A 17,404-nucleotide genomic window follows, 5' to 3' on the forward strand; every position below is an offset into this window, starting at 1 on the left:
CTTCTGCTCCTGGGGAGTAGAAGACATGTCAAAGATACGCTTTTCCCACCCAAACTGAACCACTCCTCTTGATTTCCACTGTCAAATCCCACTGGCAACTGTCTTAATTACTCTAAAAAGTTAAGAAACGAAACATTTGGTGGATTTCTACCTTCGTTAACATGGCTTTCCAATACAAAATGCAGCAGAGAAAGCACTTGTTTGTGAATCACCATCTGAGAGCTGTGAAATGCGGAGTCACGAGCGTGCCGCTGCCCACAGCCGCGATTACAAGTTGGGTTGGAGCACAGGGATGGCTCTGCTGTCTTCCCACACGCCAAGAGAAAGGTTTTGGCACTGCTTTGGATGGATGCCTGTGCATGAATAATACAGTGCTTTCCGTCAGGCTGCAATCTATATAACACAAAGCAGGGCGTATTTCCTATTTTAACTCCCATACAAATCACTTTTTCTACAGAAAGCTATACTCTAAAACGCTGTTGCGACAAATGCAATTCTGACACTCTCAAACAACAACTAAAGTTTGTGCCACAAGGACAGCAAACGTTTATTTATTTATTTATTTATTTAATACATATCCTTGACTGCAGAAACCTCAACGCCCTCTTTCACACGACCATCTAAACTAGAGACAACCTTCAGCAAGTAACTCTCTTCCAAAAGATGACTTTAAAGGGTTCTCGTGAATTGCAATAATTTAACTTGAAGTCTGCTGTTAGCAAACGCCTCTCTGAAGCAAACTGTTGCTATTCCGGATGCTTGTTTGAGCGACTACTCACTACATGTGTTTCTTTATTAAATTTGCAAGGCTAAACATTTAACGGTAAGGACATGAAAAAACAAATCATCTGAATATCCAACCTTAACTCTGTATATTAGAATAGTGTCTTCAGACCTTTGATTCCTGTACGGTTTTTCAGCCATACTTCTTACTTTTCTGGTTGCTTTTATACCTGTAAGTGTCTATCTAAGACAGAGCCAGAGTGCATGAACTCATCTGCAACCACTTCATGCATATAATTTACAAGTTTCTGATGGTTCAGTGGGTACCTTTGGTTTGAATTACCATGGTTTTGAAAACCCAGATCCCATCCTACCTTAACTACAAAGTTTCCTTTGGATTTTGCCAAAGCTTTCCAAAAGACAAAAAAAATCCTTCAGATTTTGTTGAGCACTCAAGGATGAAATTTCAAGCTGTGGAGACAACATATTTTAGAAAGCAAGAAAACCACACAACCGAGTGGTTCACGATGGAGTGTTTTATAGAACTGGAACAAAAGACAAGGCTCCACTCTCCTGCAGGTAATTCAGGTATGTATATACTGATGCTCAAGGTTAATATTGGTTAATTGGTTAATATTACATATCAGCTACACCGTGAACAAAGAAAATTCAAGTATATTTCTTCACTGTCCAGCTGCTCCTTTGTCGGAGCTCACTCTTTGTTATAACTGTATTTGATGCTGGTGCCACAACACTTCATCGCCTTTTGGTCTCAGTTCCCATGGGATTTATATGTGCTTCAATAGGGTTCACTCTTAAATCTCTGCTTTGTCAGACAAGGCCAGCTGCGCCAGCTATGTCCTTGGATTAACAAAGCACTTCATTTTGTTTCCCTTTGGTAAGCCATCCATTTCTATATATTTTTTTCCCAACACAGTGACCAGCAATGTATCAGCACTAGATCCATTCTGTTCCCGTGGATACTGTCTGGGATGCACAGCGCATCCTTGGTACCAGCAGGGATGGGGAGAAGTCGGGGTCCTGGTTTCCAAGAGGAGTCTTCTGCAGACAGACTGTTTTCCCCCTCCTCTCCTCCAGAAAGCAGGAGCACTGGTGATGTATTTACGGGATGAGTTGTTGATAAAATTAAACAACCTATTGAGCTAAACTGACTGGAAACACAGTGACTGATGACAGTAGATGAGACTTCCCCTCATCTCTATTTCAGCCTCATGGGAGGACGGGAAACTCGTACACTAGGGAAAAAAGGCCAAGGAAGAGCATATGTGATAAATGGGGATGACCTGGGCTACATTTAAGGCTCTCTGCCCGTGCCAGAGCAGGGCTGAAAAGCAGCCAAGTGTCCGCATCAATACTGCAGAATGAGGAAGGAGGTCTCTGCTGTACCCTTGGCAGCAGCTTTACGTTCGCTTACTGCTCCTCTCCTTTTTCTCTGCCAGGAAATTAGCTTCAATTACCCCTTCTGCAAATAAGGCCAAGGAAACAGCTCACTGGGAGGGAGCGTGGAGCTGCAGGAGGAGGGAGGACACTAAGAGAAACCCCTGGGAGTCCCCCCAGGGACACACTGACCTGATGAAGACCTCCTGTCCTTTCTCAAACCCTCCTGACCACAGACCTCAGAGGGATCCTTTCCATTGAGCATCAGATGCTTGTAGAGGAGAAGCAACAAAATGGATTTAAACCACAGCAGAAAGCAGCAGGCAGAGCTGTGCCTGTATAGGAAATATCCTAAAATTATCTGTTGAACTGAGAACAGGACAAAGATAATTTGTTTTCTATCCCTGCATTTTAGCCATGGAGTCAGCTTGGGGACTGCGCTCAAAAACTGTAGATAGTAACTACACAGGCAGACAGATTTCCCCTGAACCAAATCAAAGAAATTCCTATTATGTTCTTATTTATAAAGAAAGAGAGAAAAAAAAAAGTGGTTTGTTTCTTCATCTCGCACCAGAATTTGTTCAACAGTCATCAAGAAATTGTGCGAGTACCAAAACAAATAGCCCACGTGGGCTTTTCCTGCAAAAGGAAACCCTCGGAAATGATTCGCTGCCGCAAGAACAATAAAACCCGTCCCAGCCGCATTTCTACAGAAGCTGTGGTTTCACTCGTTTCAAAGGTTCAGCACCTGAAGGTATTTTAAAAATTCAGCACATGAGGACATTTTTTTCGCAGCACATCCAAACAGCATTGTAGCCGTGATGAAAAGATGCTGCAGAGCATCCTCAGTGGATATAAATTCACGCTGCCAACCTAAGGTACTCAGTTTTAAAGGACTGAAGATCTAGCCCAGCCTAAAAACGACCCAGATTTGAGGTTCGCCGGGATTTGCAGAGCCTCAACAACAATTTGTGCATCTCTATTAGGGACCAGCGCGATCGGCGCCAGCACTCCCAGGCAGCTCCAAATCTCTGCTGAGAGGTCGCAACACCGTCGAAAAGCAGACAGCGCTAATTGACAATTTTAAGCTGTAACATCACGCGCCATCGTCTCGCTTAAATTTATTTGAATATTCTGGTCTTGTTAGGTTTGTATTATATAATTTATCACAGCAGACAGGGAAGTGTCTCAGAGTATATTGTGTAGCTCTAATGATGTGATTTAACGATATTAAATCTTGTTAAAGCAGGAGCTGGTGTTAAAGCTCTGTGAAGGAGCTGAAGCTCCATGTCCCTGCTCTGCCTTCCCTCTCCATCCCTGCCACGCAGTGTAGGGGTACCCAGAAAGGGACCTTGGCAGAGCTGAGCACTGCTGCACTCATTTCAATAGATATTGCACTCTGTAAGATAAATCAATCTGAAGCTGGAAGATTCTTCCTGGATTCAGGTCCAGAACACACATAACAGTCAACTGCCCCCTCCTCAAACTAATGAAAAACCCCAAACCCAGCCCAAATGCCCCCAAACTTCTTTGTCTTCATAAGACAAAGGGAAGCAGGAGGGAACTTCTCAGATAAGAAGTGCCCTGTGAAGATCCAGGAGCTCACTCTATTTTATGCCTCTCACATGAAATTCTTGACAGCAACAGGATGTAGCAGCAGTTGTGCTCATGATGAGGCCATTTAGACACGTCTTTCTTAAGATCCAAGATGAGATCTAGAAACTCATTTCATAGAAAGGAGCAGACTGTCATCAAATGGAAATGACTCACACCTACAGCACACCCAGATTCATTGTCCCAGTGGAAGAAAAATGTCGACAGTCTGCTGCCAATCTTCCAAGACCATCCTTTCCCCCTTTAGAAGTATTGTAAATACAAGAAATAGAGCCTGGGAAGTTGGAGAGGGAGGCCTTTTATTTTAAAGAGAGAAAGGGACAAGGAAAGAGAGACAGGAAAGCCACAACTGAAAATGGGAAGGAAATCTAAGAGGTAAAGAAAGGGAAAATCCATCCATGAAACACCAGGGCTTCAGGCATCAAAAGACAATAAAATTAATGGAAAGCTCCAAATCTAACATGACAAAAAACACCCACCAGACAGCAGATGGAACAACCTAAGATTTTGCTTTTGACTAAAACCTTCACTGGTGCCTCCTGGCTGCCAGAGAGGTGGAAGAAGGGGAGAACACCCTACCCCAAGCTAGGACCTGAACTCCATGCTCCCGTCATTGTGGCTCTCAATTTTGCACGAAGGAAGGACTTGAAGGCCCAGTGCAAATTGTCCCAACTCATTCCCAGCTTTGCAGACTGTTTATTTATGTAATGGAAAATTTTAAGCACGTCTATCCCTTTGGAAGCAGTTGAAGCAATTCAAGCTGTGATAGGAGCAGCTGATGAACTTGCACGATGCTCAGGATTTCAGCCCCAAAACTGGAGGGTATGTTTCTTGCTCCTGCCACACATTCTGGTGGGACGTTTAGTCTATCCCTGTTTTTATCCTTTAGCCTGACATTTTTGTCTTATCCAACAGTGAAACATCTCCAACGTAGTCCCAAATCTGCAAGCAGGCTCCAGTTTTACACTGGAAGTACTGGCAGGGGACAGCATTGCCTAAATCAAGGGAAGAGATCCTATTAAGCAGGGATAGTGTAACTGTCCTGACCGATGCCATTTGGGAGAATTTGGTGAAGGATCGGCTCTTGCACAGATATCCTGTTCGAATATACCTCTTCCTTTTGGTGCAGAGCGACTGAAGATGAGCATCCGCAGGTGAATGGGAGATGCAACAGGCAGCTGGAGCACTCTGCAGGCAGGGTTATCCTCATTAGACAAACAGAAGCAGCAAAAAGAAAAGGCTTGTGGTACATGGAGACACTTAGAATGGGGTTTTTAAATTGCTACAACAGCTGTAGCCTGAGAATCCGATCCCAGGTTTGGTGTTCAGGAGCCTGCTGGAGTCAAAAGGTGAGAGGAAATGGAATCCTCCTAGCACAGATCTGGTATCTCTGATCTGCAACCGTAATAATCTGCATTGGGGGGTGATGTTCAGACCACCTCGGGGTTTTCAGGCAGATGTGTTGCCCCATGAATTGCCAACATACCTTCCTCAGCTCCCCAAACATGTCGCGTGCAACGTGTCCTTAGCCCCTGCCACCCCTTCTGCTGCAGAGCTGCACTGGAAACCAGGAATTTCTGCTTTAACTCAAGTGTGACCAGATCTGAAGCTCTTTTTACATTGCTTTCCTTCGTCAAAGGCAAACCTGGAAATGATAAATCTCTGGGTTTTATCACCAACATATCTGATTCAGTAATGAACTGAAGGCTAACCTTTATAAAGCGATAAGGGCAGCATATTTCACACTCGCCCCAGTGCCAAATAGCCTTCAGAGCTTTAAAAACTAATTATACGAATAGAGGCATGACTTTTCTTTTCCTTTCTCCCCTTGCCAAGTTCTGAGCTACTATAATATGCTCAATCAGGTCCCTTTGTCTGGCCAACCACACCAGAATATTAATGGAGAGATTCTGCTAGTAGCTTACCCTGCCTTTTGACATCTATTCGCAAAAGAGATAGTGGCAGGTTAAGACAACAGAATCAATCACTGTCAACACAGATATGCATGAGGGTGTTTTTTTTGCAAAGGCACTGCATTTGGATTCTTCCTTTTAATTAAACAAATGAGTTACAGGAAACCTGAGGAGGCGGAGGAAAAGAAAACAGTGCACCGATGGCTCCTCCTGCCACAATCCAAAAACTAGTGGCAAACTTTCAGGACCTATTTAATTCAGCAGCGTTCATAAAGGGATGCTGCTGAGTAGTTCGAGCCTTGCCGTCAGCCCTGTTTTATGTCCGGACAGAACATGCTCCCACGTTTCACCAAGCTTAAACCTTCCTTTCCAGCAAAAGGATGCTTAGTCCTGTCCCTGTTAGCTGGGGAGCTAGGTCGGTGAACGCAGGTGGGTTTCTACGTGTCAGTGTTTTAAATAGCTTGGATGGCTCAAGTGAGAACGAAATGAACTCTCAAAGGCTCTCTCATCACAGAGATGACCCTAACCAAGATATTAATCAGGCAAAGACCCATTTCCCTTTGGCTCCGCAGCAGCCTTCAGGCAGTGATAGCTAAGGCAGAATTATTCCCAATTCTTCAGCAGTGCCAAGAGGGAGAGAAAGAAGCAACAGCGGCAAAGAAATCTTGTTCCTTTGTATTAGGAGCAAGTCTCTGAAAAAAGTGTGCTTAAGTGCAAAGAAGATGACAAAAAATTGGACAAGCAATTAATTTTATTTTGAAGCTTTCAGGAGAGACCTATTCAACCATACACAGATTCTTGAAGAAGTTTATAAGCCATGTCGCTTACCATCAATGGCTAAAACTGGCCCAGACCAATTATTATCATTTAAATTAATGCTACAGGAGCATTCAAACAGCACTCTGAGGAACTGGGGCTTAATACATGATGCTCTGTGCAAACAGATAGTGAGAAAAGATCTTTGTTCTAACATCTAGGCTAAAAAAAAAGGCAGAGTACAGGAGCTTTTCTCAGGGAATTCAATGTAGATGACCTAATAGGGCTTTCTATTCTAACATCTCTGATACAATTTCAAAAAATACTTCAATTAATGGATAGTAAAATGACAATATTGGAATAAAATGCACATTAGGAGCAAAATACTGGCACTGCTATCATCAGACTGAGCTTGGCCATCAGATTTAGCCCGGCCAGGTATTTATGCTAGAAGGTTACACTCAGCCAACGGTACCCAGCTCTGTATCCACGGGAGCTCTGGTGTCCCATGCTGATGGCTCAGAAACCACAGAAGGAGCCAGGAGGGCATCCCAGCACCCTTCCATGCCAAGAAACAAAGGAGAAATCTGATGGCAAAGATGGAAGTTGAGACCAGATTTACACATCTCAAAAAAAGAAAAAACACAAAGACCTCAAGGGCTTTGCAAACGATTCTGTGATTCTATGATTCTTCCAGTGTCACTGAAGATTTTTTAAAACACTGGTGATGCTGATTGCCATACCTACTGTAGTACCCACAGCAGTACAAGCAAGCATTTCTGTGACTAGATGTATTTTGTACTTTTTGTCGTTTCTGTCTCTAGACTGCATCATCTTTATGTTATTGCACTTGCAGTCAGTGAATAAGTAAAATGACAATCTGGGCAAATTAGACTTTAATTTTCAACAGCTTCACTTACTCCTACTGTTTTATAGCCAAATGCCAATCAAGGATGTAATGAATAGTGATGGGGATGTGTAGACAAGCTTTTTGACTTGCTGGAATGACAAAAAGGGCCCATTTCTTCTGGATGAGCCAATGATTCAAAAACTAAGCGATTTACAGTGTGCAAGGAAAGACAATCTGCCCGTGTACAGGCTTCCACTTGCCTAAAAAGAAAAGGTGGAAACAATCTTGTTTGGATACAGAAAGTTGCCTCTGCACGAATCCCCTCTGGAGGTACCACTGCTTTTCAAGACCAGTGAACTCTTGGCTGTCCTTAATAGCTGCTGGGCTCAGGATGGAGGTGAAACACCACAGGGTCCCAGCTCAAACAGAGGGCAGCTGTGGTGACAACGCCAGCTCTGGGAATCCCTGCCCAGTACAGTCAGTTGTCCCCACTATTAGGTCACAGACTGGTGCTCTCTATCGCACGGGTCACCAGGGTAGCACCATCAAGCACCATGAGGATCAGCCTGAATGAAAAACAACCCTTTCATTCCTTCCCCAATCCCAGCCACTTTCCTGACTTGTTTCACAAGCACGATTCTTCAAAGAGCTGCGCCTGAACAAGCAGAAATAGTCAAGAAGTGCAGGAAAGCAGTAAGCTGGCGCTGCCACTGAAGCCTCCTTGCTGACCCATGGCCTCCCTCTCTTCTGTTCCTCCTGCATCAGAGCAGAAGCTCCACTTTCTTCTTTCTCTTGAAGGATAAAGAGCTGCAGGATGGTTTAGCTATCAATCCATTGTGAAACAGGCGCTGACAAACACAGCCCAGAAACATCTCCAAAACAGCACATTTCCCTAATGGTTTCTTGTTACCATCAGCAGAACGAAACACAGGCAACGTGCAGGAAATTCTCAGTTCAGCAAAGCTGGTGCCTTCACATAAAGGCATGTGGACTTAAGTTTTATTACTCCACTCAAGGAAAAACCACATCTCAAACTCTTCTCATACCTGGAGACACAACAGCTACGCAAACATCGTAATTGCTTTGTTTCCAGCACATTGTACCATTTTTTGCGCTGTCTTTAAAACCCGTTTACAACTTGGGCTATAAAATGTTTTACCTTATAAAGTCTTCCTCCTCTTCTCTCTTGGGTCTCAGTTGCTTGGGCTGAGCCATGTTGCTCCAGTTGGGCAGGGATTTCAGGAGCCTGCTAATATCGTCGTCTTTAGCCCAGGAGGCGCTGATCACCAGCTTTTCGTCCGACTGCACAATGCTCCTATGGGAAACCAGCAGCAATCACATCAGTGCAAAGCATAGAATCATACGACCATAGAATATCCTGAGTTGGAAGGGACCCACATGGATCATCGAGTCCAACTCCTGGCATCACACAAGTCTAACCAAAAATTCAGAACATATGACTAAGAGCACAGTCCAAACGCTTCTAAAACTCTGACAGGCTTGGTGCAATGACTACATCCCTTGGGAGCCTGTTCCAGTGCACGACAACCCTCTCGGTGAAGAACCTCTTCCTGATGTCCAGCCTGAACCTCCCCTGCTTCAGCTTGACACCATTCCCTCAGGTCCTATCACTGGTCACTAAAGAGAACAGATCGGCGCCTGCCCCTCTGCTCCTCCTCGTGAGGAAGCTGTAGGCCGCCATGAGGCCTCCCCTCAGCCTCCTCTTTTCCAGGCTGAACAGGCCAAGTGACCTCAGCCGCTCCTCATACGTTCTCCCCTCTAGGCCCCTCTAGGCCCTTCACCATCTTTGTAGCCCTTCTCTGGACACTCTCCAATACTTTCACGTCCTTATACAGCAAACTGTACTCTTCACATGATTCCACACTTATTAATTAAAATCGCTGTCACATACAAACGTGCAAACCACACGGTATTAGAGAATGGGTCCAAAAATTAATTCAGCAAATAGGTGGAGGGCACAGCAATACAAGTGGACACGATACCTCTTCTCGCAGATAACTAGTGATAGGACTAGAGGGAATGGCCTCGAGTTGTGCCAGGGGAGGTTCAGGTTGGAAATTAAGAGACATTTATTCTCAGAAAGAACAGTCAGGCATTGGGATGGGTTGCCCAGGGATGTGGTGGCATCACTGTCCTTGGGGGTGTTCAAGGAGAGGTCTGACGTGGTGTCTGGGGACATGGTTTAGTGGGTGACATTGGTGATAGGGAGACGGTTGGACCAGATGATCTTGCAGGTCTTTTCCAACCCTAATGATTCTATGTTTCTATGATACAAATTCCTCTCGAGCTCACAACTCTTGATGCACTTTGATAGAGTCCCTCAGGGGATAAATGGCCATATTGTCCCCTCCCTTGAAATCATCCAACTTACTATCATTTACACAACTGGAGGAGGTCATCCTGTGCTACGAGAGCAAGGAAGTAGTTTCTCTACAGCTCATTTGTTCTCTGCAATCTCAACCGAGCCCGCCAGCCGCTGCTGATTGTGCTGTGCCTGCAACGTGGAAACCTGCCCAGGCAGACCTGGGTGGAAGCCACCAGCTCACCGCACACCAGCTGGCCCCGCTTGGGGAGCAGGTCTGAAGCAAGGAAAGGAAATGCAGGGTCCCAAATCTTCTCTCCGGTCATCCAAAACATCTGATAATAGTTTTCAGCTGAGTCGTATGTATGTGTGAAATTGAATCAAAGATCACAGCATATTCCAATTACGAAGATTTCCCGTTTAATATTTTTGGCAATGTAAGTAATCTGAAATCCTCACCGGCAATTGCAGGAGACAAAAGAGATGCTCTGCATGGAGGAGTCAATTAGCTGCCTATTTTTTGAGTTGGGATTGCTCATGAACAACCATGAGCACACACAGCATAGTGCTCTTCCATGCTTGCTATTTCACCAGCACATCAGTGAGCTGAGAGTCCTCTCCCTCTCTTGGGTTTTTGGTAAACTGCAAGGATTTGGGAAGTGTTTTTCACCCTCTTAGAGAAGGTAAGTGGGAATTAGGGGTACTGGTATTTCCTTCTACATCCTATCACCAGTTTCCTTCACTGGCAAGCCTCACGGTGACCAACTGGACTGCTTCTCCAGCCCAAGGAGAAGCAGATGTCCCCTGTCCGCATCACTCACAGCAAGAGCATGGTGGTGCCCTCTCCAACAGGCAGCAGTGGATTTTTTTTTTTTTTGCCTTCTCTAATGGGAATACGGGAAACCCACTGAAAAAAAAACAGTATAGTGTGACCTAAGAAATGAAGCATATGAAAAGACAAGGTCTCAGAAGCCCCATTCCTACAGAGAGGCTTAGCTGCAGATTGACAACACAATCAGTATCTCCACCATGCTCCAAGAGACGGATCAGCTTCTACTAAGCAAAAATACATAAAACACCTCAGACCTGTGTTTGCCCCTCAGACACCCCTTGCTCACAACACTTCAAGGCATCCAGAAGTAATGCATCTTTGCTGTGCCCTACAACGGTAGGGGCTGACAAGGTGCAAACACTGGATAGATGTTTTTCTGTTGCTGTACCCCAGACAAACTGGCTTCTCCAAAGAGGGCAGAAACTTTGAGGATGGAAAAGATGCGGAGGTTCAATGCTGGCTTTGTCAACCGAGAGTCGCTGGGTGCTGCAGTATGGACGTGTCTGTGCTGGCTCAACCCACGTCAGCTCGGTCTGGACCTCGCAGGGCCATTTACTGGGCTGCACACTTCTGGATGGCACACATGATGGTCATGGGATGGTCATGGGGCACACAGATGGTCAGAGCTCGCTGCCATTCAGATGGTGATTTTGGGAAGGGTTATATAATAAAGACCCTGAAGGTTTCTGAAGGGTTATGTGGATTAACCAGTCTCATTTTAAAATAACTGAAAGGCATGTTTTGTCAATAAATAGAAATAAAAGGAACAACACAATGAGTATATGTGTTTGGAAGAGGAAAAGGGTGAAAATGGCATTGAGATGGGAGCCAACACTGATTTATTGTGAAACCGAGATGACTTCTTTTCCCACCAGCACGGAGCAACCTATCACTCCTTTCACCTGCCACCAAGAAAACAACCTCTGCTCAGTAAGTACACAGGACTTGTGAAAATGAATTTGTCACATGCACTTACATACAAATTTTCCTTATCTTTAAATTTCATGTTCAATCTGCCACAGACAGAAAAGAATGAATTCTGTTTCCAGCCACAGAAGACCTCGGCATCAAAATATCAATTTGGCTTTCTGCTGCTATTAGGAACTCAGTGTTTTTCCGTTTATGAAAAAAGGGATCTGCTCAACACACTGGAAAAAAAACATTCCACCAGAATCTCTGACATCCGAGCTGGAAAAACTGAATTTGATGATATTTGGCCATTTCTCTGCCAAGGCAGGACAACTGTTCCACTGAATATATTAGTCAGTGCTTTGTCCTTTCCAGATTTAAATGACTGAAGTAATAGACTCCTTCCCTTGGGAGTCTATTTCACAGATGAACAAATCTAACTCTTGGACAAGAAAAAAAAAATCCCGATACTGTGCTCATGTTTTACTTTACTCAGTTTCATCCCATTACTCCCCATTATTTTCCCTTATAGCAGCCTCAGTACTCAGCCTCCGTACTCAATTATTTACAGCGGTATCGTAGCCCTTCAGATGTCTACGCATGAAAGTCATCTTTGGGAGTCTTCCGGTGGAGTCAGAAGACAGAGCTACGTTTCTGTTTTATGATCCTTAGCATCTGCTGGCCTCAAAAACCCTACTGCTTTCTGGAATGGGTGGCAGGGGAGGGGAAACGGGAGTCCATTTGGCCGCTATAGCAAGTTCCAGACCGAGCTGGGTGTCCTTGCTCTTCTAGGGCCAGTATTTTCCAAGAGCCTATCTCACATGATTCCTGCTTTTCTTACCTTTTGGTGATGTTTTTACTCATGGGACTGAGAGCCACTGGAGACCTTGTCAGAATTCTCCATTTAAATCAAAAGGGTGCTTCTACTTTATCAGTGCTGGGACACCGCCACTTCCACATGGGTCCCTCTGAATTATTTCCCCATTCTTTCCCACAGTTGCAACACCTCCTAATATTTATTGACAGGTTGGTTTTACTCCAACCACCCCCTCATTAAGAAAGATGTTAAACAAGGTGGAACATACCCTGATCTCCGTTAGAAGCCCAGCTTTCACCATCAGTTACAGACACCTTTTTCCCCACCTTTTCTTTCTAATATCTCAGCCAGTTTTCTGCCTCCGTAACTTCCTATCAATGTCAACCTAATTCGGGTCCTCGAGTCAATTATCACAAGGTAGGATGACATGTTTTAGTACAGCTCAGAGTGCTTCCTTCCAAACACCCCCTTCTCCCAAAGTCCTACGCAATTACTCCTGCTGCCGTAATAGGGTTGCTTGCCGCCACCAGTGCCATAATCAGCTAATTAATTCACAACTCAACAGGCCAAGGAAGATGCCATCTGTTTGTACCCAGCTTTCGGGATTGGGGAGGGAATAGGTGAATGCTTGCATGGGTGATGGCACATGTGCAAGAGGCTTTGCCCCTCCACAGCTCAGTGGTTTTTATCCAGAAAACATCTGCTGGTGGGAATGGTCCCAGGTTGGCACCGCTGACCCCTGAGCTGAGGGCAGAGAGATGGAGTACGTCTCCAGACACAGCTGGGAATCAAGGCTTTTCATTAGGAAAACATCTGTGGGCCACAGGAGCTAATTGCACTCCGCTGCCTTGTGCCAGTCGTTTTTGGGAATGATTTTTTCTCCCTGGGTATTTTTCCACGCTGAGCTCTGCTCACATTGCTAAGAGTTTAAAAGAAGAGTGCTCAGCATGTGCCAGGTACCTGACGGCTTGAGGGCGACAGACCCCTGCCTGGAAAGCTTCTAGATCCAAAAAGACACTTACAAATCAAAAAGTTAACATAAGAAGAAGATACCAGTAAGAAGTATTAAACTGAGCGGAAAGAGTGTTTCTTTGGAACTTGAGAAATCCCGTTGTGACTGCAGAGCCTGGATAAATCCAACTGCTCCTCATTTCCTTATCTATTAAAAAGGGGATTAGTTTTATTTTGGCTGGCTGGAAATGTGTCTTTTTTTTTTTTCTTCCTTCCTTTTACCGCATTTTACCCCACCTTGTTTCACAAACTTAGCTGAGACAGTTCAGCCAGGAGGCTGGTCACCGTAAGCTGTCTTCATAGCTGGTAGAGGCTGCCACTCACCTCCAGACAGCTGAGCCATGTTTTAATTAAGGTGAGTCACTCTTCGGAGGTGTCCATCTCATTTTGCAGACTGGAGAGAGTCAATTGGGGGACTTAATTCAGACTCTTCAAACAGGTTGAAAAAAGCATGAGAAAATACTTGTTCAGTGGAGATGGGATGAAGAAAGACTGATAAAAAGCAGGTGGACACACAGGACAGAGCCTAAGGTTGGACAACAAAATAAGGTGCAACTTCAACGTGAACTTAACTAGAAATGGGATAAATTACTGTAGAAGGACACAGAGAGAGATTCATTTTAGACCTCAAAACAGCAAAGCTTTTCTGAGAAGGGTGCTGGCAAGAGGCTAAAAAGAAAGGCTAATGTTAAAGATACCTACCTTGAACTGGTCAGATTTTATCCCATCCCTACAGTTCCTTGCGTGGCCTTTCAGTACCTCCCAAAGCCCAGCAAAAATGGTTTAACTACTGGCTTAACTCATGAGTAGAGCTGTTTTCCCAGAAATCTGTTGAAGAAGCAGCTAGATGTGGGATGGACAGACTTAGGATGACACTGCTAACACAGCAGGAGGTTTTGTGGCTCTGTCTCCCATTTTTGCTTTCAGTTTAATCTCTGATTTCCCACTCCCCACCACACACTAGTCAGAAAGCATAGCTCAGATTTGTAAAGTTTGTGTCAAACTTCTTACACACACGTGATTTGCTGAACACATCTCACCTAGCTCAGACAAAATACGCTTCCGAAATTTGTCATCGATGAAAGCAAGAAAACCTACAGTTGCTACTTATATAAATGCCCAATCCATTCACATCCAGCCCCGCTAGTTTTTGTGTTCGCTAGAAAATCAGAGCCAAGTGCAAATCAAACAAGAAAAATCTCAGCTCTGCACGCCTTAGCGCTGACATCCTGACGGAGCTATCTGTGCTGTGAAGGACTCCGAGTGCAAGCACCCTGCTTTGAGGAACCTGTATCTGAATACATTTAATCCACGCTTGTTCCTATTCCCCTTCAGGAAGCATGCACATGGGGAAGGAACAAATGCCACGTGCAAATCTTGCATAAACCATCTCTCTGGCTTCCCAAATTCTCACTCCCTTGATATCTCAAGAGCAGACACACACTACTTGCTCTAACAGCTTCGCCTGATCGTATCAGTATTCAGCTCTAAGGAGCGTATCTTGATTTTAGGCAGCTATAAACGGTCATTCCTCTACTAACTTTATTTATCAGTGAGAGGACACTTGAGATTTATCCATCCAAAGGAAAGCCACGGTCCGTGCCGAGCCGTACCAACACGAGGTCCCTGCAGAGGGCATGCTGACCCTGCGCATCGAACCGCTTGCCCAGGAGAGCGGGGTGGCTGCTGTACTGCTCCAAATCATTTGAAATGTATATGGATTTCTATTTCAGTCAGTCATTTGCTAGCAGCAAAACTAGAACATTTCCTGTTTTTCCTCCTGCTGTAATCAGGATATTGCCAAATTAGGGCTGTCCTAATTACGCCTCAGCAGGTGCCAAAGCCAGGAATGGTATCAGGAAAGGAAGGAAGGAAGGACCTGTAAATTCAAACCAGAGAAATTACATCCATTGTCTGGCTTCAGTCAGTGAAGTTTCACATAAAACACGAGCCTTTTGGACAATGGCACACACACAGCTACCGATTTACACGAGCGCTCGGACGCTGTTTAGCCCACATATGTGCTCACTGCTATTGTTGGTGTTATTAATAATAATAATGAGCCCGTACGCAGCCGCTCGCCAGATGAAGCTCCTTCTGAATGAAATCAGGCAATAGGAAATAATTTCTTAATGCTTTTGGTCAGAAAACACAAGGGGCTTTTTCAGCTTCCCCTGCTATTGCCAGCCTCAATTAGCTATTAAAGGAGATTATGTATAGCGGCTATTATAGCCCGCATTGCTACGGCATCTTTAGTGTCTTTCAATGCAAGCGTTTATCCCCGCGGTGCGGGGCATGTTGCTGGCCCCCCTCTCCAGGGAGGGCCATTTTACAGATGGGCAGCTGAGATGTACAGAGAATAAGTTATTTAGCAATGGTTACCAAGGAAATCTACGATAAAGCAAGTGCCCAAAGGACTCAAAGCCCTCACCCAGAGGCTGAGGTTAGCTTCCACACCATGGTGTGGGAAGCAGTCAGAGAGCCATCCCCCCAAAATGCTTATGAACAGCCCAGGACAGAGCATTTGATGGCCCCTTGAAAGAGTAAGTTTACAGGAAGGTTTGGGAAAGTGCCACAAAATTTGGTGCATGTGTATTTAAATGGTGTGCTGTGGTTATGAATTCCAACACTGTCATGAGATCTGAATACCGCAACCTCAATAAAATTAATTAAAATATAATTGTGAATTTCCTGGGAGCAAAGGATGGAATGGACGAAATGAAAGGACCTGACTTGCTTTACAAGCAAGCAGTAGCTATATACAAGTGGTTATGTTAAATGTGATGCCTTATGCTCTCCATCTCCAACCTGAGGCCACCTTTTGCCCGATGAAGAGAAAAGCCTTGTGGTTTCTAAGCACCCTCCCACTCTCATCCATGTTTAAAAAGCCTAAACCATACTGTGGTGTGCAAAAAGTCCCCAGGAAACCAAGACTCTTCCTATGGCAATGATCACTATTTCAGATTTTTCCCCCCACCTATAAAAAACTATTCCTGAGTGTCTCAGCAGAGATGGTTTCCAGAAGCAACTCCTTCCTACTCATGTCAAGCAGCAAAAGCACAAGGGCAGTATCTCCAATCCTGCCCATACCTGTAGGCAAGGGTACAGGTGTCCTTGTACTCCTGGAGCTTCACGCACACCATGTTGAGGAACTGATCCGAATAGGCGCTCAGGTCATGCATCAGGTTCATCAGGTCTTGGACAGTCTTCTCCACGATCACCGTGCTCTGGAAAAGAAAGGCAAGTACGAGCATGAATAGAGGTTAAACAGGTATCTTAATTTCAGCCATCTTGTGTTTTGCTAATTAGTGTCACAGATGCAACTGTACAGCTGATTCTCCCTGACGCCGAGCAGATGCTGGAACAGCCCGTGTCACCAAGTGATGTAAAACAGAACGGAAGAGGAAAAAGCAGAAACCAGGGGAGAGGGATGGCTTAAGGCTTTGAATATTGGGTCTGGAAGAGTTTGGCTTTTTGAGACAGTGGCTCAGAACCAGAGGAGTTCTCTGGGTCTTTTGTTCACTAGATGAAACCTCAAAATTCAGACGTGTGATTTTTGGAGGAACCAGGTAGCTGCAGCTTTGCTGGGCTCTGCTTGGACTTGCCAACACTGAGCCTTTCAGCCTGACCATTAATTCTGGACTCCCAGATCACAGACCATCCTAACGACTAGGGATTACACCCACTGCTCACATTTGTACGAACTGCACGTGCTGGGGACAAGCTTGCTGCTGAGGCCGAGGGTTAAGTAACACCTTGCAATCCTTTTGTTATGACAAGCGGAGTTATTACAATCACTGGAACAACAGGGCAAAGCTGCAAACTGAAAATGCTGCTCCCAACTCTACAGATGAGCCAGTTCTGACAGCCCGCAGGAGAAGGAGGTACTGTGCATCTGATAACATCCTGGATTTATAGCACCCCATATTTATTTGGGGACTTCTGAGGCACCCCAAGGTGACTTGCTGGCTGTATTTGATTTTGTTTCTCTAAACAATTGAGAAGGAAGGTTATCAAAGTCCCAGGCTGATGACAATTGTATTAATATTAGGCTCAGCAAAACGGAGGGCTGTTCCTGAGCTATGCACAAAGGCAAAGAAGGAGACTGAAGCATTTGGGAGCAGTGCTTCATTTGAGAAACTCTGGACTCCAGTTATACCGGGGGTACTCCAGGGACTTCCAGAGAGCTGCATCAAGGCTGATTTTAGCTTTTTCTCTGTGTTAATCAGGCTGTGAAGAGGAGTTAGTGACTCAGTTG

At 44.9% G+C, this 17,404-nt stretch overlaps 1 protein-coding gene across 1 annotated transcript in view; it reads right to left on the reverse strand.

The window, feature by feature from the left end:
- EXOC4 (exocyst complex component 4) overlaps positions 1-17,404 on the reverse strand; it is a 383,044-nt gene that overhangs the window by 51,677 nt on the left and 313,963 nt on the right. The window contains exons 12-13 of the mRNA XM_035566622.2: positions 16,237-16,373; positions 8,414-8,569 (exon numbers count right to left, since the gene is read on the reverse strand). Of these exons, the coding sequence (XP_035422515.1) occupies positions 8,414-8,569; positions 16,237-16,373 (293 nt within the window). The remainder of the gene's footprint in view (positions 1-8,413; positions 8,570-16,236; positions 16,374-17,404) is intronic.

Source organism: Cygnus atratus, chromosome 1, assembly GCF_013377495.2.
Source record: "Cygnus atratus isolate AKBS03 ecotype Queensland, Australia chromosome 1, CAtr_DNAZoo_HiC_assembly, whole genome shotgun sequence".
NCBI classification, from domain to species: domain Eukaryota; kingdom Metazoa; phylum Chordata; class Aves; order Anseriformes; family Anatidae; genus Cygnus; species Cygnus atratus.